Source organism: Cibotium barometz, chromosome 30 (assembly GCF_041138505.1).
Source record: "Cibotium barometz isolate CiBa-2024 chromosome 30, ASM4113850v1, whole genome shotgun sequence".
Classification (NCBI taxonomy): Eukaryota; Viridiplantae; Streptophyta; class Polypodiopsida; order Cyatheales; family Cibotiaceae; genus Cibotium; species Cibotium barometz.
The window spans coordinates 19555354-19575631 of record NC_141075.1 but is presented as its reverse complement, the minus strand read 5'-3'; the positions used below and the strand labels follow the sequence as shown (position 1 = coordinate 19575631).

The following is a 20278-nucleotide window of genomic DNA, read 5'->3' as shown; positions in this document are numbered from 1 at the left end:
TGAATATTGCGATCTTGATTGAAACCGGTCTCTGTACCATGAATCAAGTCGGGGAGAAAGGGCTGTAGTCTCCGGTTGATGGCCTTGGCCAGAGTCCCTAGGGCGGTGATGGTCTCCATTGCTGAATCTCCAATTTGTCACCACCTTCCTTGGGAATCAAGTGGATCAAACCCCTAGACCTCTCCAGCATGGTTCCTATAACCATTATCTCGTTGAAGGCAGCCCTAAGGTTGCCTTCCACATGAGATCCCAGTGACGAAGAAATAAGGAGGGTGGAAGTCTGGTCTCTCTCCGGGCATTTGCCTCTAGGTAATGCCGCCATAGCCTCTACCAACTCCTCAGATGTGAAGGGGGTTGGGAGGAAAGTCCTGAGAGCGTGAGGGACCACCTCTCTCGTATGCCGCCACGCGCACTCACGCACATCCAACACCTGTGAGGAAATGGGGGCACTCGTGAGGAGAGTGCTGAAGAAATCTGTGGCGATGGCTCTCACATGAGGGGGGTGTAACAATGGATCCATTTGGACCTCGCAACCTGTGGTTACCCTCTCTGTCTGTGTCGGCATGCAATCTCAAAGAAATCTCTAGTTACCCTGTCTCCCGCTTGAGTCCAGAAAGCGGCTCTGGCATGGTATGTGTACTCCACCCGTCGCTTCTCTATGGATTTGAGCTCTGTGCGGGCAGTGGCCAACTGACTCTCAACCCATAAGCTATCTGGTGAACTCTCCTGAAGCCATTGTAGAGAGTTAAGACCCTTGTGAATACTCCTTTGTTGCTCTTGGAAGCCAGCCAATTTGCGTTGCGTTACTTCCTTTCTTGCTCTCAGAAGCCAGCCAATCTGCTTTGCGTTGCCTCCTATAATAGATTGCTAATCTCACCAAGGCTTGCATCTAGGGTGTGTGTGGTTGCTCCAGAGTGAAAATCTAGCCTCTGCCAAATCCCCTCTATGCTGTTGCAAATCTCAGGGCACATACGTGAGAGCTGGTCGTTTTTTTAAATCTTTTGTTATTGATGTGGTGGCGTGTTAAGAAGACGAAGGTGTACAAGCCTTATGTTATAAACATTACTTAAATTTTTTTGTTGTTAATAAGTGAGAAGTCGTGGCTTTTTGCCTAAAGGGAGGTGTCTCTTCATGATGATGATTCAGCCTTGAGGTCACCGTGTGCAGGAAGCGATGCATGAAAAGTGGGAAGAAGGGGTTCCCAAAGCCTTTGATGACTTCAATGGTTGCCTAGTTACTATCTACAACCTTCCATTGTGTTTTTTAAAATCAAGAAGGCTTACTAGATATTTTTGAGGAAATCACAAATCAAGCAAAATTGGGCAAAAAGGCCAAAATTGAATGGGGCATTCTCTCTTGCTCTTCCATACAAACCATGCTAAGGCTACTTTTAGGGTTAAGGCTGGCTGATTTTTAGGGTTAGGGTTTGGCTATGGGCGTCCTACAAGTTGATGTTTGTTTGCTCTAATACCATTGTTAAGCTTTTAGCTTAATTAAATATTCTTAAACATAATTAAAGAGATTAATACTTAATTACTTGAGTAAATGTGAGGCAAAGAGCGGAAAGCTGTGTTGTATTGCATTGAGACACAAGGCCTTGTTAAATAGGACCTGAATAGGTACAAATGAAGAGGCACATCCCTGACGAAAGGGTGTGACTCTTGAGTGAATATTTATGTCCTTTGGACACAGAGTCCTTTGATCAATAAATGTCTCTCTTTAGTAATGACCCATGTGACAGGGTGTGACCTTTCACTGGTGTCCTTTCAATGATTGAAGGCATATCAAGAGTAGTTAGAGAGATAAAGTCACAATCGTGACACAAATAGCCTCATCCAAACAAAAAAAAAAGAGCACCTGCCCGGCAACCCAGGACCAACCGTGGCACACTAGCAAACGGCTAACAGATAGGCCATCCACATGGTGTGTACCTACTCGTGGGCGTTGATGATGTGAGTACTCTGGGTGCTGATCATGTGAGTGGCAATTTCATAGCATGTAGTCTATGCTACGCGTGTTGGAGTTGATGATTCAAAGCTTGGTGAGTAGACTCTCATGGCGTCAGATCGCACTTTGATTTTTGTTATGTTTGGGAAATAGCTGAACTTTGCATTTATTCCAATTGTTTGGATTTTTGTCTCAAGTATTTCAATAGGCCCTTAGTAATTTGTAAGGGAAAGAAAGAAAAAATTGCTTTTATTTCCTTTGTGGTGGTGCTCTAGTACCTACTGTTTGTGTCACTTTGTGGTTTCTGTGTATTCAGTTTTGAAAGGTTTCGTATTTTGAGCATGCATTACCTGTTCTTGATCAATACACATGCAAGAATTTATCCTGAAGGGATTAAGGCACAGCTGCCACAGGTCTTGCCACTTCCATGAGGGTTTTCTTGAGGCCAGTTGTTGGGCATCACTTCCATGAGACTGGGCTTTTTTGTGGAAATGCAGTGGAGTGTACTCACATTGGTGATCTTTTGAATTGTGATGATGCCTCTATTGAAGGATGTGAATGCATGAATGCTTGTGAAGCTATGGCTGAAGAAGTGAGCGCATATGGTCAAACTTAGCTCATAGCTTTGCCTTTTGATCCAAGGATAGCCGTGTGCACTTTGCTCGGGTTCTACTTTATCTATTTTAGACTGAACATGTGTGTTCAGAATAGTGATCTAACTTTTTCAAGCAAGCGGCATTAGACTGAGGGGCATGATATACTCGTGTTTGTGTTGGGGTTTAACTTGCTCAAACAAAAGTGTTTTTCTTAAGATTTAGAGTTTGTGCAGCTAAACGCTGGTCGTTAAAGTCTGGCTGAAGATGAAGTGAGTTTTTGCCTCTTCAGCTGAGAAGAAAATGCTTGTTTTTTGGCAAGTTCACTAGTTGGTATACTGCGCAGGTGGTCTACACTGGTGGCCGTATCCAGCTCGGGACTACGAAGCCAGAAGAGGGTGAAAGGCAGCCATACTCTATCTTGAACTGTGAAGCTTCACGAGAGAAGATCCTGCCACATGTACTTTACATTCAGAAGATCATACGACGGCGTCCCTTTATGATCAAGAGCCTTGAAAATGTCATGCAGAGGCAGCTTCAATCCTTGGAGCTCTATGAACAAGATGATCGGTTGAAGCTTGCAATTTTTACTGCCCTCACGTTCACCCAAAAGCTCTCAGGGCTTCCTCCTGAAACCATTTTTTCTGCCTTATTAAAGGACAGCCTTGTTGCCAAGGGGACAGTGCTTGGATTCATAACAGACTGTTTCAAGGAGTACTTGGTGGAGAACAGTTTTGATGATCTAGTGGGTCTTTTGAAGCGGGCCAAAATTGAGGATCGCCTTCTGGAGTTTTTCCCGATGCAAAAGAGAAACATTGAGTCCTTTGCAGAGCATTTCAGGTTCCTTGACTTTTGCTCGGTTTGAATTAATACTTTATAATAAAAAATGGTGTAAGGGATCTTTATAGATTAGATCCCCACCTGTAAAAGGTGGGGAACATTACCGCCTGTTGTATATGGATGGTGGATGTCCAAGCCCACCGCCGCAAGCCCACCGCCGGGGGGGGGGTGGGGGGGTTGTTTGTAAAAGTTGTTACTCAAGTGGTGACTTGAACAAGGTCCTTTATGAGTTGTTGAATGCATTTTTTTGCAGCAAAGCGGGTTTAGGTCCACTTGTGGAGTACAACAGAAAGAAGGTTTTTGATGTGAAGCTGAAGGAATTGAAGACCTCTTTGACTGATCAGATCTCCGAAGATGCAGACATGACTGAGGTGATTGACTCTGTAAAGCAGCGCTGCAAGGAAGCCAGTTTACCAGATGTGGATGTTGTGCGGACCGTTTGGGATGCTCTCATGGATGCAATCCAATGGTCAGGAAAGAATCAACAGCAGAATATAAATTCGGCCCTGCGACAGGTGGGTAAATAGCGATATTAGCTGTTGGATCATTAATTTACCTTTCTGTGAAGGCTCTTGCATGCCTTTTTGGTTTTCTCACTGCCACTCAATGAGGTTTGGTTGGCTGCTTACATTGATGGCCAAGAATGAGGGGAAGGGGAGCATTTGCTTACTGCTCCCCTCCTCCCCCCCCTCTTCCTGCCTGGCCGCACGCGCGGTGAATAGATCTTTTTGCTGTTGCAATTTGGTAACTACCCGGAAAAGGCTTGGTCTGAAGGCATTACAACTTGTGGCCGCAAAGCTGCCACTGTCAATAGGGGGCTTGTTGGGATTTGAACTCGGGACCTCTCGTCCCCAAGTCACAAGCCCACACTGCTACGCTACGTGCCCCTCATTACCAGCGATAAGCTGCATCCTGGGGATGCACACCTTTGGTTTCCCATGAGTCCTTAGCCTATCCAACCCCCTAGTGTAATAATCACATGCCTTGGAACCCTATTAGGGTTAGGTAAATTGAATCCGAGGGTCGAGATCAATGACCAGGATAGAGTTCGGCTAGCAACTCTCCTCCCAGCTGAAGGTGCCCTTCTGGAACCACCCCTGAGCTTGAGGTCTAGATTACTCTAAAGAGGGTGATTTAGTTTATTAAAAGATCCAGAAGAAGCAACTTTATTTATGTTGGTGAAGTTTGCTCTGAGAAAGGGATCCATGTCATAGGTATGGGAAACAGTCAAAATGTGGGTTTTCCAGGTTTAAACTGATACATCCGCATGAGGGTTCCCTTGGCGTGACAAGTACTGGGAGTTTCTGCTGTTTCCTATTTTCAAAACGGTGCATTTTGGCCTTTTCAACTGTTTCTCTACTGCTGTTTCGGCCATTTTCCTGACAACACTTGGTATTTCCCTTGTGCACCGCCCATTTCAGGTCAAGACGTGGCATTTCCCACCCATTTCAGGTCACGTGTTGGTCAAACGACTTACTATTCCCAATATCTTTTGTCAATCACCTTCTTTCTTCTCCTGTTTTTTCCATTTCCTTTCAGATCCCATCCTTCATCTTCTTTCTCTTCTACCTCGTCCCCAGACAAGGGCTCACAATGGAAATGCTCGGTATCCGGATTCCGGCCTTAGGTCCTTGCGCTTGTCTTGTATAGTATGTCCACGACATCCAAGTGCGTGATGCACGTGACATAAGCATCCCATGATGCTTGAAGATATATGTGCATTAGAGAAATTCACGCCATGCTTTCATTTGATGGTCTTGCGAATCAGAATGCAATGTGCTTGCTTTCTAAATCTGGGCTGCAAAATTTCTCTTTGTCAAGGTAATGGGGTTAGTGAGACGTATCGTCTTTGGGGGGTTTGTGTGCTAAGTGCCAAGGAAGACATCAGAGCCCTCAACAAAACAAGACCACAACTCGAGCGACCCACCCTACAGGCGGTCCTCGTCAAGCCTCCACATAGCTAGCTTCTTAGGATTTTTACAATCACATCCACTCAAAGTAATCCAACAGTGAATCAAAAACATGTTCCTTTGATGTATGAAAGTATTGGCTCTCTTAACTGTGCACTGATCAGTCTTCTGGAAGAACGATGCAGGGAGTGTCTGGTTTCTGTGTCTCCTCTGGTCTCTCATGGGTCTATCTCTATGCTTTGTTTCCACTTGTAGAATTGATTTCGCACATCTTTGCTTCTCATATATGATGACCTTTCGAAGGGGGCGAAACCTCTCTTGGAAGGGGCAGTGGAAGCACCCTGTGATTTCATAGTTTGCCTGGCATTGGAGGATGGCATGCTCCTCGGTCTCAACCTCATGCACATTGAAAATGACATACTCGTAGCTCTCACGTCTCTTGTGCGCTGTCACTCTTCTAGTTTCGATGTAAAGCCTGCCCAATGACACTCTGTGTCACGTGCACACCCAGTCGGTGTACAAGTGACATGGCATTCTTAGCACTCATAAGCATTAATCAGATAGCATTCATGGGCATCAAGTATTATTGAGGCATTTACAGCATGTTCCCAAGCATGGCATTCAAGCATTGAGCAAGTAATGTGGGCAGCCGATTGGTATGGACAGCAGTTTCCACCAGTCGACAACACTTACACAGCCGACAGCATTTATAAGGGCCTTTTCTAGCATTTATGAGTTGTGGAGATCTGGCCGACAGCAGCCTTCTGCCCGATCAGCATCAGTATATCATATATAAGCAAAGCGCATCTCATTCAGATCATCTTCTCTTCTCAGCGTGTCTGGCGTAAAGAGCAAGGGTATCATAGGCGGCATACAGTCGTAGACAGCAGATTCAGCGTACAGTTAAGCATTCAGCAAACAGTCATTTTCTTGCCTCCTACATAGAGGAAAGCCGGCATCCACAGGGTGGACCTCAGCGGTGGAGAAAGGAACAGTCATTCACCATCAGCATTGAGCATATCTCGCTCATTCTGAGAAGGATATTCATTTAGTACAGCATCATAGATCTATTTATAGATCTTCACTGTAACCATTCATTTAATATAGCTGCATTGCATTGACACCATTGTCTATCTCTTAAGTATAATTAAGTGAAGTTTAGTTAAGCTTAGTTAAGCCTAAGGTTGTTTTACTACGATCAATCCCTCGCATGTCACACTCTAATTCAACCCATCAAGATCCTAAGTGTAATTGACATGTGAGCTCCCTAGTATCATGGCATCTGGAGAAAACTCATTCATAAGGAGCTGATCTCGTTTTATGCTCATCTTGGGGGGTAGGGTCTCTGGCTGTATCCATGTCCTAAGATTGTAAATCTGATAGATGTCATCTCCAATAACTCTTTTGTGTAGTGCATGTGGCTTCCCTTGGCTCTGAAATAGTGGTAGTACACGGAGAAGCCATGGATTGTCATCCATCTTGATACTTTAGCATACAAGTGAATCCACTCCTTTGCAAAGACAAATCCATAATTGAAGACAATCAGTTATGCAAAGCTGATGCCTGTGGGGCCAAAATTGTGTACCCTCTATATGTAAGCAACCAGCTGAAATGCAGCTTATGTGGAGCGGGAGCTGGGGAGGGTCTAGATGGGGATGTTTGGCTTTGTGGAGAGACTGCACACCCTCTCTGGTGACTCCTTGGGTGTGGTGCTATAGGGTTGTGGTCTCGGCTGTGACGTTTGTGCTCTTTGGTCCGGGCGAGTCTGGGTGGTGGTCGCCTGGTGGGGCCCAAAAAAGTGTTAGCATATTCATCCCCATATTCTGCCCATGTATTGTGTCCATATTTGATCCCTTTTATGGCCCTTGCATGTGGGTTGGCCACCCCTATTTTTTCCCCATTTTTTTGGTATTTTTCCAGTCGGCCATGTCTTGTGCTCTAGTCGGCCAGCCCTTCATGACCTATATATAGGTGGGCTAGCCTCTTCACTTTTGTCATAGCTTGGTCATCTTTTGTATCCCTCACTTATGAGACCTTTATGTCTCTTGCTCGGATTGCTTTCATTGCAGTATATTCAGCATAGTTGCTTCATATCTCTCACTCTCTCTTGCACTTCTCAGATCAGCACACTCTAGTGCTCATCTTGCAAAACTCCCGGTTTTGAGTTCTCTGCTGCCCCAGATTTTGCCCTATCTACAGCCCCTTCACCTCTGCGTTTTTTCTCAAATTTGCAGCCCTCTTGTCGCTGCATTTTCTGGACAGTTGCTGTTGGTCACTCTGCCTTCACTTGGGCTTCATCGCTTTCAGCCTGAAGGTACCTTTTCATCAACGTTTTTCTCTACTAGGAGTGTGGAACTGGTCGGCCTGTATTTTCAGGTCTGCACCCCATGTTCGGTTGCGTTTTCCTCTCCAGTGGACATTACCTATTGCAGAGAGGGTCTTGTGGTAATTCTGGCTTTGGTGGCAACCTTGGTACTTGTGGTGGACACTTCTTCTTTTGAGATCGTGTCAAATCCCCAAAGGATCACCTCGTAGAACGCTCCTGGTACATGACTCGAAACCTGCAAAAGAAAGCCAAGCAACGTGAAGGGCGTCCGCCTGTCCATACTTGGGTGCCCGTTCGTTAGGCTATCCCTAGCCCAGCTCGCCAATCAGCCTGCCTAGCTCCAAGCTTCCCCAAGCCTCGAAGCTAGTCTTGTGTGCATGTAGCACACGGTAGATACATACTGTGCACATGACAGATTGTGCGTTTTTTTTTCTTGAGGAGAGCCCGAGCTATAGTCCTAGTTGATGCCTTTTTCTCTTGCACCCTCTTACAGCATATTCCCAGGCCCTGTGTGGCTGCTTTTCTCTCTATATCAAATGTGCATTTTTTGCTTCCCTCTTCTGGTGGCCTCAAGGTTGGAGGTATGTCGACAGAAGCTTCTGCGTTTTTTGCTACAGGAGGATTTTCGGGTGCTGTCCAGTCTCTTAGGGCTGCGTGGAAGGGACCTACATCATCATTTTCTGATTTGGACAGTTTTTTATCTTTTGAGGTTTGGTCCTATTGGTTGGATCAATGATGATAGCTTCAGATTTGGCTCCTGTACCACTTTCTTGTTATTTTCTAGATGAGGTAGACAAGTTGGATGGTGGTAACTTTCAGTCATGGAAGTTGTAGGTTACTTCCATTCTCTGGGAGTATGGTTTGATGGAGTTTCTCTCGTACATGAATTGGTGCTTGCCGGACCTTGCCTCTACGGAGGATGTGTGTCGGTGGAGGAAGACTGACGGACAGAACTATGGCTTTCTCCTCCTGAATTGCCAGGATTCGGTTCTTCGACACTTCATCTATGCTCCTGATGATGCTTCTACTTTCTTTGTGTGGCAGATGCTTTGTGACTTGTATGGTGATGCTAATGATCGACAGATGGTTTCTGCTTCTGGGTGCTATGGAACCAGTGATCTTATGGATACTTCTTTTGGAGATGTTCTTGCAGCGAAGGATAGTGGGCTAATTTTGCTCACTGCATCTGAGGAGTTTGTTTCTCCTGTTGCCTTGTCTTTAGTTTCTGTGCATACTTCTCCTTGCCAAGATGATATATCTGGTAATGTTTTTGAGGAAGATAGTGGGCTATCTTTGCTCATAGCTTTTGAGGGGGATTTGTCTCCTATTGCTTCGCCTCCGACTCTTTCTTCGACAACCAGTGACCAGGATGTGTTGCTGGTTCCTTTGCCTTCTATGGAGGAGCCTGCTTCTACGCTGTGTGATGCTATTGAAGAGGCTACTACTACTTCAGTTACCACTACTGTTAATGTTCATATTTCCCTTACTCTGTGTGACGATTTTGGATTGTGGTTAGGTGTGTCCGTGACCGTGCCTGGGGCATAGTGGTACTTCCAGGGATTGAAGGATTGGGATTTGGATTTGGTTGGGCTTGTGGAGTCTCGACATCAGTTTTCAGAGGGGGCAATTGAGTTCTTACATCTGGCGATGCCGACCTTTGAGGAGGATGCTATTGTACAGAATTTGGCTACTCTTGGTACAGAGTTGGAGGAGATGGACTCTTTCTTTTGAGGGTATTATCTTCTTGGAGCTACAGGCTTCTAGGGATTTTTGTGGCACTGTGTTTACATTTGGGTTTGGCACTGATATTTGGAGCAGCACGACGCAGCCTACATGGTTGTTTTCTTCTAGAGGAGCAGTTTACCTGGCAGCTTGTTTTGTTACTTTCGTAGTTGAGTTGCTGAGAAGATTGCTTGTGGAGCTTTCCTGGTACCTGTTGTTGCTGCATTCTTTTGTCTTTGACAAAGGACGACTTCTTTGGCTTCGGAGTTTATTCAGCATCTGGTGTTGATAGGGGGTGTTAGCATATTCATCCCCATATTCTACCCATGTATTGTGTCCATATTTGATCCCTTTTATGGCCCTTGGTTGTGGGTTGGCCACCCTTATTTTTTTCCCATTTTTATGGTATTTTTCTAGTCGGCCATATTATTTGTCCAGTCGGTCAGGTCTTGTGCTCTAGTCGGCCAGCCCTTCATGACCTATATATATAGGTGGGCTAGCCTCTTCACTTTTGTCATAGCTTGGTCATCTTTTGTATCCCTCACTTATGAGACCTTTATGTCTCTTGCTCGGGATTGCTTTCATTGCAGCATATTCAGCATAGTTGCTTCATATCTCTCTCTCTTGCACTTCTCAGATTAGCACACTCTAGTGCTCATCTTGCTTCTGCTTTGTGCACTCATTCAAAAAGTCTATAATGGAGGTTCGAGAAGTGTCTTGCTGATCCTACCTTCTTCAGCGCTGTTATCAGAAACTCCTGATTACTAAGAAACTCTGTCAAGTACAAGCCCAAACATCTGCCTTGCAGATCCTACTTTCTTGAGGGCTGTCTCATCAGAAACTCTTGACGAGGGCGAAACTCCATCAAGTACAAGCCCCAAACATCTCTGATCTCGATTCTCAATACCGCATCTGTCAAAATATGCAGTGGAAATGATAACCAAATCTGAGATCACAAGAGCAAGTAGAGTGCAGAAAATAGACAGCACAAGAGGAGAGAGATAGGCGTATAACTCTTTTCTATACACAAGATCCCGAGGAAAAACTGAATGAATACAATGTGGGGGCTATGGGGCCTATTTATATGGCCCCATGAGTGCAGTCGGCCAGCGCATCATGCCCCACCAGCCCTCATGACTGGGCACAGCCAGTCGGCCAGCAGAGAAAAAAACCCACGACTCCTTCTGATCAAGTCGGCCAGCTCCAGTTGAACAAGAGTGCAGTCGGCCAGCATCAGAAGCTCTTGCCAGCTTGTGGCAGCCACCCACACCATGGAAAAATGGGAAAAAATGGAAAAAAAATACGGGGAGTGAGGAAAAATGATAAAACACCTATACAGGGCGGGCACACCCACAACAGAGGCCTTGGTGTCTGATAAAGACAGGAGATGACTTCTAACACCCCCTCTCAGGTCCTGGCTGTGAAATCAACCCAAGGGAGCGTGAGTGCCGCCTGAGCGTAGCCTGAGGTAGAGACTTCGTGAAGAGGTCCGCCGCATTGTCCTCTGTTGAACATTAAAGGAGCAAGATGTCACCGGCCAAGATCTTCACGTACAAAGTGATACTGTATCTCTATATGCTTGGTCCGGGCATGGAAGACCGGGTTCCAAGCAATAGCTATACAACTCTGGTTATCGCACTGGATGATTGTGGGCTCCTTCTGTGGAAACCCAATCTCGCCTAGCAGCCTCCGCAACCACACAACCTCGCAAGCAGCACCACAAGCAGCCCGATACTCTGCCTCTGTCGAAGATAGGGCAATAGTTGGCTGCCTCTTACTGCTCCAAGAAACTGCTCCTGAGCCGAGGGTAAAACTGTATCCTGAAGTAGAGACTCGTGTCTGGATCTCCTCCCCAATCTGAGTCACTCCAACCTTGGAGTTTGACTCCATCCCCTCCTGTGTAAAAGAGTCCTAGATCCTTCGTACTCTGGAGAAATCGCAAGATACGCAATCCTGTGTCCCAATGAGACTTAAATGGCGTCCGCATAAAAGAGCTCAACAGTCCCACGGAGAAGCTCAAGTCCAATCTGGTGTTCAGCAACCAGATCAATGAACCTACCAACTTTCGATACTGCGAGGCATCAACTGGCTCACAAGGATCATTTACGGTTAACTTTGTGTTTGGGTCCATCGGCGAAGTAATAGGCTTGCAGGTTGTCCATCCCAAAGGCCTCAAGCAACTCATGAACATACCGTTGTTGAGAGACAAAAAACCCCCTTTGGGTCTGTGAGATCTCCAATCCCAAAAAGAAGTGGAGTAAGCCTAAGTCGGTCATCTCAAACTCCTTTGACAAGGCAGCCTTCGTCACGCCAATGTGCTCCACATGACCGCCGGTGAGAATGAGATCATCCACATAAAGGATGATAATCGTAACCATGCCGCGTTCCCGAAAGAGATACAGGTTAGGATCTGCAGCCGATCTCTGAAATCCAGTCCGAACAAAGAAGGAATCAATCTTCTGATTCCAAGCCCTGGGAGCCTGCTTAAGACCATACAAGGCCTTACGTAACCTGTAAACCATCCCTTCTGATCCTGGAACAACAAAGCCTGGAGGCTGCTCAACATACACCTCCTCTTGTAGGTCACCATTAAGGAACGCATATTTTACATCCATTTGATACACGGGCCATCTCTGAGAAGAAGCAAGGGCAAGAACGGTCCGAATCGTGGACATCCGTGCTGTCAGTGCAAAGGTATCCTCGTAGTCGATGCCTGGCCGCTGAGCATAACCTTTAGCCACAAGTCTGGCTTTGTGTTTGTCCACCGACCCATTTGACGCATATTTGGTCTTAAAGACCCTTTTGACACCAATGACTGACTGTTTCGACGGCCTCGGTACCAACTCCCATGTGTTGTTCTTCTCGATGGCATCAAGTTCCACCTGCATGGCTTTCCTCCAAGTATCCTGTGAGAGGGCTTCCTTGACGGAAGTGGGCTCCTTGTCCCGCATAATACGAGACATCAGAGCATAGTTTACCTGAAGAAGCTCCGCTGTATTGCTTTTGTCTCGGACTCTGTGTGATCTTCGAGGGCCGTCCTCTGTGGTCCACTCGAAGGGTAACTCCGTGACACCTGACTCCCGAAGGGTGTCTAACAACCACCTAGGTACTCGAACAGATCGTGGAGCCTCCTGTTGTTGCGGGGGCTCTACTCCAGCTGTGGGCACAACCTCGTGTGCTGACTGAGGTTAATCAACTGGAGCAATGGTCTGGGAATCATCATCAGACTCTTTTGGATCTCCAAGAAGTGGCGGCTCCTCGACAGTGGATACTGGAACATGCTCATCAAAGATCACATCTCGGCTGACAACAATCTCGTTCCTGTCTGGATCATACAATCTGTATCTCTCATCTCCACCACAGTCCTGTTTTTGCGTTCTACAACTCCATTCTCTAAAGGCGATCCTGTATTGGCTAGTTTCCTCTTGATGCCAGGGTCTGCACAAAATCTGAGAAATACAGTCGAGGAGAATTCACCCCCTTTGTCAGCCTTGAGAGTATTTACCTGCAATCTAGACTCTTTTTCCACCATCACGTGCCAATCCTTGAACCGTGCAAAAGCTTGGTCCTTCTGTGAAAGAAAGGAGACCCACGTGAATCTGGTACAGTCATCAACAAGCAGCATAAAATGATGGTGTCTGCTGAGGTCCACACAAGTCAGTGTGAATCAACTCCAACAGTTTCGAAGCCCGCCTAGAAGCTTGCTTCGGAAAGGATTCCCTGTGCTGCTTACCACGTATGCAAGAACTGCAACGTCCTTCCCTATTGCCAACATCTGGCAAGCCAACCACCATCTGGTCTCGGAAAGCTTGCCACAGTGCATCCACATTTAAGTGGCCAAAACGAAAGTGCCACAGATCACCGACTTGAGAACCTGTCAACGAGGAGAGTGCAGAGAGCTTGTAGATACCATTCTCCACACCGCCTTCCCAAACAACCTGGCCAGTCTCACGGTCCCGTAGAGCAAATGAATGCTCCTCAAATTCCACCCGAAAGCTAGTCTTGCATACTTCATGCACTGACAGAAGATGAAAACCTAGAGCAGGGACGTAAAGAACACGGGAAGCATGCTTGCCCCCCTTGCCGTCGAGAATAATCTCCATCCGGCCCTCACTGTGTATCGGAATAGTGGAGTTGTCGGCAATAAAAATGTGACCTTACTGCCGTTTCAGATCCAAAAAGAAGTCATGGGACAGAGTCATGTGCTTGGAAGCACCACTGTCAAGAATCCATTCCCGGGTATCCTTCGTGGTGAAGCCAACTGCCTCCTCGCTTGAAGACGATGAAGCATCGGAGTCCATCATCTATAAGTGCACAAATGCAGGAGTCTTTGCAGCTGAGGCTGAAGAATCAGCACTCTTCCCAGTCCGCTTAGGACACTTCCTCCAATAGTGGCCTTTCTCACCACAATCATTGTAGGATCGTTCGGCCTTCAGCTTCTCTCGTTCTGTGTCGGGCTTCTTCTCAGAAGACTTCTCCAGTGAAGCCTTCCCTTTGCCCTTGTTGTTATTCCGGTCTTTCGACCGTTGGCCAGTTAAGGCCTCTGAACCTCCGCTGTGAGGAGGGTTTGTGAAACGTTCCTCCTAGTCCAAGACCATGGGCACAAGCTCCTCCCAGGTAATGGTGCTGAGCCTGCCACTCGTAATCAAAGAGGAGTAGAAAGCGGAATACTGAGCAGGCAAGTGGGAGAGCAAATTAATGGCCATGTCTTCAGATGATATCTCCTTCCCAGCTTGGAGGACTTCCTGCTGAAGGGCCTGCAGCTTGTTAATGTGTTCCCGCATCGTCGACGACTTTGCAGGGTTCATAACCCACATTTGCACTTCCAAGGAGATCCTCTTCATGGGTGATACCCTGTTATAAAGAGAAGCCAAGTGCTGCCATATGCCTCTGGCCAGTGTCATGTGCTTTACGTGATTGATTACTTGTGGTGTGCAATTGAGGAAAATAAATGATCGGACCCTGGCGTTGACACGATGCCACATCTGTGCCTATGCCTCTCGGTTCTTCTTCATCGACAGTAACTCCCCTTCCTCTGCTTCCGGCCGTGGAACCCCGATGACGATGAAATCAGCAAGGTCATATGACTCCAGCACAGACTCCATCATCACCTTCCAGATGCCGTAATTGTTCCCGTCCAACTGACGGTCCACTGGGAACGTGGGGAGAGTCGAGATCTTCACATGCTTCTCAGCCATCTCTAACAAATCTGCCATCGCAGGGATGTAACTGAAAAGGGTGGGTGGGTGGGAAAAAAAACATTAAACCTGCAAGTGGCTGTCCAGCACCTTAGCCCGCCTTCCTCTTGCAACTTCTCTTCCCGAACAGTCCAAAGTCCACCAATCAGCAACGTAAATATCCCCCTCTTGCTCAGAAAACTCCCAAGATCTTTCAAGAGCCTAGGGCTCTGATACCATGTCAAAATATGCAGCGGAAATGATAACCAAATCTGAGATCACAAGAGCAAGTAGAGTGCAGAAAATAGACAGCACAAGGGCAGGCACACCCACAACAGAGGCCCTGGTGTCTGATAAAGACAGGAGATGACTTCTAACAGCATCACCTGTGTGAGGGGGCCAAAACCATGTGAGAGGGGGCCAAAACCATCTGGGAAGAGGCAATGAAATATTCAGCATATCTTATAGTAGACTGGGCATCTGCATACGTAATGCTCCTCCATCTCAATCTCAATTGGTCGGTGGTGATCCTCATGGCATGTGATGATGTTTGTTGAGATACTCTTGGTCCCTCAAATGAAGCCATCCAATGAGACCCTTCGGAAGTGCGAATATGTGCATAGTGAAATGCACACCCCTCTTTGGCAACTTTAGATGGTTTATCTCACAAAACCCTTACAAAGTCTAGGCGAATGATGTGGTTGATCTTTTGCCAGAGAGTGATCCAAGAATCGGGAGCAGACTGTGCTCGAAAGTAGTCAGGTGGTGCAACTGAAGGTCATTCATGTCGAACCAGCTGATGAGCTGTGAGTATGAGGACCTACTATGGCCCTTTTCTGCAAGCTGTCTAGAAAACCCAAATGCCATTCTTGGAAGGTTATCTCTGCCCAATGCGTACAGATGGGAAATGTAGGTGATCATCTTGGAAGAGGGCATCGATGACCAATGATGCTGCCCCAAACTCAGCCAGGACTATCTCATGTGGTATAGAGGGCTTACTCCTGATCATGTGTGAAAATTTTATCACCTGCACTCTCTCTGTCCTCATCTCCCAAATCACCTCCCTGAAATGGAGCCCCATGCATCATAACTGGCCTAATTAATGTGTCAAACAACCAATTTTTCTCGCTAGGTTCTTGGAAGTGGGCTTGGAAGCACTTCTAAAGGTGCTAGGGCAGCATCTCCAATTGCTAGGTGGACCTGTGTAGCCGAGTGATTGGTGAAGGTGGAACTGGTGAAGGTAGGATTGGTGAAGGTAATCCCCAGATAGACTTATGAAGTAATTATCTCCATTGCCTTACCTCTATATGAGAGAGTGCCTGGCTGCCTCTTGGTGTGAGGTGTTAAGAGCAAGATTCACAATGAATCTTGGTTTTACCAAGATTCATTGTGAGATCCTCTTCTCACAAAAAGTTTGAAGTGCATCCAGATGCATCTGTAACTTTTCTTTGCAACCGAGTCCGAGATAAGGATTATGTCCTGTTTGACCCCAATGGTGCTACAAATCTCACTTAGCACCTAGAGTCCGAGCTCAGCCAGTCATTGCCTTCTAGATTTTCATCACTCCCCATATCATCTGTCATGTGCAAGTTTGCCCATGGAATATCCAGAACCTAATCCAGAAGGGGCAGCCAGAAAAGATGACTAGAACCAGAATTTAGGAGCATGAGGTGCAGTAGTGGCCAGCGTTGGACTAGGAGAAGGACGCAGGGGACCAGTCATGCGTAGAAGAGCAAGATGGATGCTGTCGGCTGTACTAGAAGTCCTGTCGGCTACAGGAGGGGCACAAGTTGAGAGGCGAAGTTGCATTTATTGCCCAGTTGGCTGGCCGACCAGCAGTCGGCCAGCACTTCCTTTGTCCAAAGGCCTATAAATAGGTGCATGTGCTCATTCACTCCTTTTTGGAGTGGGTCCAGCATTAGGATGATTTTGGGTGATTCCACCTTTTATGTAAGGCAGCCTATGGCTGTAGATGTAGGGTACCTTTTTGTACCATATGAATATACTGAATTTCCAGCTCTCTCTCTCTCTCTCTCTCTCTCTCTCTCTCTCTCTCTACTCTCCCTTCTGTCTGCGTTTTTTGCATCAGCATGTTCTCAGTGGTGTTTAGGGCTGAAAGAAGACTCCCAGAGCTTCCGCGTGTTACATTGGTATCAGAGCATTAGGCTTAGCAAAGCTAAACACTGATTCAGTCCCATATGATGGTGTATAGGTCCAAGGTACAGGAAAGTGCACGGATACGAAGCCCAAGGCAAGGAACACAAGATCGGGAAGAGCTCCCAAGAGGTATGTTGGTGGTGCTCCACAAAGCCAGAGGGGATGGCAGTCTTGTGAGCCAGATAGGTTCTCGGGCAACGGTCCCAAGGGAGGATTATCCTCCAAGGGGTTATGTGAGAGTGCCAGACTCATTTCTTAGGAATGAAAAGCAAGACGGTGTTCAGAGTCGGGGCAGGAACGGATTGGGGACTGGATGGAACAGATGCATAGATATTATTCAGAGTCAGAGTGGTTTTGGAGACCGGGCCGGGTTTTCAGTGAAAAGGGTTGCTAGAGATGGATGGATGATAGAGGGACTTCGAGAATAGAATGGGATGATGACAGTCATCCAAGAACAGGTTGGAATCCCGTCATCAAGTTTAGCAGAGGGGATGTCATGTGCAAGTTTGCCCATGGACATATCCAGAAGCTAATCCAGAAGGGGCAGCCAGAAAAGATGACTAGAACCAGAATTTAGGAGCATGAGGTGCAATAGTGGCCAGCGTTGGACAAGGAGAAGGACCCAGTGGACCAGTCATGCGTAGAAGAGCAAGATGGATGCTGTCGGCTGTACCAGAAGTCTTGTCGGCTACAGGAGGGGCACAAGTCGAGAGGCGAAGTTGCATTTATTGCCCAGTCGGCCAGCACTTCCTTTGTCCAAAGGCCTATAAATAGGTGCATGTGCTCATTGTTGGACTCATTCACTCCCTTTTGGAGTGGGTCCAGCATTAGGATGATTTTGGGTGATTCCACCTTTTATGTAAGGCAGCCTATGGCTGTAGATGTAGGGTACCTCTTTGTACCATATGAATATACTGAATTTCCAGCTCTCTCTCTCTCTCTCTCTCTCTCTCTCTCTCTCTCTCTTCTGTCTGCGTTTTTGCATCAGCATGTTCTCAGTGGTGTTTAGGGCTGAAAGAAGACTCCCAGAGCTTCCGCGTGTTACGTCATCTCTAGTGGAAAATGAAGCTCCTGCAGGTGAACGAAAAGCTATGATTTTGGCACTTGGCCTTCCAGTGTTGGAGGCTTAGTTTAGCTCATGGGTAGGACAGCAGCAGAGGGCCACAAGTTGGGCAAGATTCAAGATGAAGCATTCACATCTTTACAATACAGGCTGCCGTCGAGGAGGCAAGAACACGGAAACAAAGGGCCCTTTGTTGTTTCGTGGATTTCAGCTCCATAAATCTTGGCCAATGTGTGGCCAATCAGGATGGCTCGGTAATTATTGGGGTCCGAGGGGTTTCCTGCCTTATGAATGGGTATGAGGATGTGGGTAGTCTAGGATGAGGGAAAGCCCCTCATAAAGAGCCCTAATAAAAACGTGAGCTGAAATAGGAGCCAAGGTCTTTTGAGAGAGAGAGAGAGAGAGAGAGAGAGAGAGGGAACTAGGAGCCAAGGTCTTGGCCAGTGTGTGGCCAATCATGATGGTTTGGTAATTATTGGGATCAGAGGGGTTTCCTGCCTTATGAATGGGTACGAGGATGTTAGGATGAGGGAAACCCCCTCATAAAGAGCCCTAGTAAAAACCTGAGCTCAAAAAGGAGCCAGGGTCTTTTTGAGAGAGAGAGAGAGAGAGAGAGAGAGAGAGAGAGAGAGAGAGCATAGTCACCAGAAATGAGAAACAACGTTCGAGGAATGGAAATGGGGAAATGAGTTTTTAGGGGTGGAAACGACCGTTTCTTGTGACACAATCACTTGGGAAACAAGAAACGGCCATGGAAACGGATGGGGTCCTGAAACGGAGAACTGCGTTTCTAGGACTGAAACAGCCGTTTCCTGTGACGATAAGAGAGAGAGAGAGAGAGAGAGAGAGAGAGAGAGGGGGGGGGGAAATAGGGGCCAAGGTCTTGGCCAATGTGTGGCCAATCAGGATGGCTCATTAATTATTGGGGTCAGAGGGGTTTCTTGCCTTCTGAATGGCTATGAGGATGTGGGTAATCTAGGATGAGGGAAACATGCTAGTAAAAATCTGAGCTGAAATAGGAGCCAAGGTCTTTTTTGAGAGAGAGAGAGAGAGAGAGAGAGAGAGAGAGAGAGGTGAATATTTCTTTTGAATTTAGGTGAAAACATGGGGAAAGTTACTTGGCTCCTTCACCATTACGGGGAAGCTTGAGTTGGAGCTTGTGTACACAATCCAGACTTATTGTTACGAAGATGCAAAACTGATGAAGTTGTTTCCAGAAATTATTCGTGCTTTGTACGATCAAGACGTACTTGCAGAAGACACAGTTCTGATGTGGTTCAGGAAGGGTTCTAACCCAAAAGGAAGGTAAGAGCAAGCCTTTTTGGTTGATTATATTATATCCTCTTTGATGATTATCTTTGTTTGAACTAGACATTCATTACATTGATTTTCTATTTGACAGGCAAACCTTTGTAAAGGGTCTTGAGCCCTTTGTCAAATGGCTGGAGGAAGCTGAAGAGGAGGAGTAGACGGGTGTTTTAGATACTTGGTCTGATTGTCATAGTTGATTTGTGTGTGCGTTTTGGTTCACTTGGAACTTTTATGTTTGGCTGGTCCAGTAACAGTTGTGGCTATATGTTCTAAGTTCTGCTAGTTTGTGTGGCTGATTGCAAGCACTTGCTGTTATTCTGATTCCCTCTCTTGGGGGATGGCTGCGAGGTCGAATAACATTGGGATTAAAGACAAGTTGGATGGTTACCTACCACAAGTGCTTTGTATGTATCTTGTGAAATGGCTCAAAACTTTTCTAATTTTATTAGGGGATATAAAGGAAAAGGGAATAGAGGGGGCAGGAGCAGAGTCGAGGGAGAATGATTGCATTGTCTGTATTTTGGTTTAAAGAGATGGTACTTTTAATGCTCAATGTGGTGTAGACATTATTAGAAGTGTTTGTTTGTAGTCATGAGTTTACTGAGGATGAGGTCTCAATGAAATTAATCCAAAATTTGTCACAGGATGCATATGTCGTCGTATGTTGTTTTTTAGGTTGCTTTAACCTTTCTTCTTTTCTTTAAAAAGAAGGTAAGGAGCGATTTTTGTCTAGACGTGTGTGCGCTTTGGTCAAGCTGTATGTTGTAAGGGAGGCTAATGTAAGGGAGGATTTCCATGGCAGGTGGGGATTTGGATGGGCAACGTTGCCCTTTTGTCAAGCATGGGCAGTGTGCATGCAGTGCATATGGCTGCAACTTTGAATGTGATCAGTCTAAATGAATAGTCACAAAGGAGGCCATGGAGAGTCCTCTTTTAACATTGGATTTGCAACTTTGAATGTGACCAGTCTAAATGAATAGTCACAATGGAAGCCATGGAGAGTCCTCTTTTAACATTGGATTTTAAATTCATGGTTTTGTAGAAGTTTTGAACTTTTTACAGCTATAGGCTTTTGAGTTGGGGAGCAATGAAACTTACGAGAGTGGCCTTTGTGTGTGTTTTGGGCTTCCCAAGTCATCTTCGTACCATGACACTGGTATGGTCAAGTGAAGCCTTTTCTGGGCTATTCAATGCTTCTCTCATTTCGAGTGCATGGATCTTATATAAGTTAC

At 46.4% G+C, this 20278-nt stretch overlaps 1 protein-coding gene across 1 annotated transcript in view; it reads left to right on the top strand.

Moving 5' to 3' along the window:
• LOC147621243 (uncharacterized) overlaps positions 1-19599 on the top strand; it is a 39914-nt gene extending 20315 nt beyond the window's left edge. Inside the window, exons 5-8 of the mRNA XM_086823953.1 lie at positions 2887-3380; positions 3634-3895; positions 18832-19040; positions 19138-19599. Coding sequence (XP_086680079.1) covers positions 2887-3380; positions 3634-3895; positions 18832-19040; positions 19138-19204 — 1032 coding nt within the window. The 3' untranslated portion in view covers positions 19205-19599. The remainder of the gene's footprint in view (positions 1-2886; positions 3381-3633; positions 3896-18831; positions 19041-19137) is intronic.
• The last annotated feature ends 679 nt before the right edge of the window (positions 19600-20278 follow it).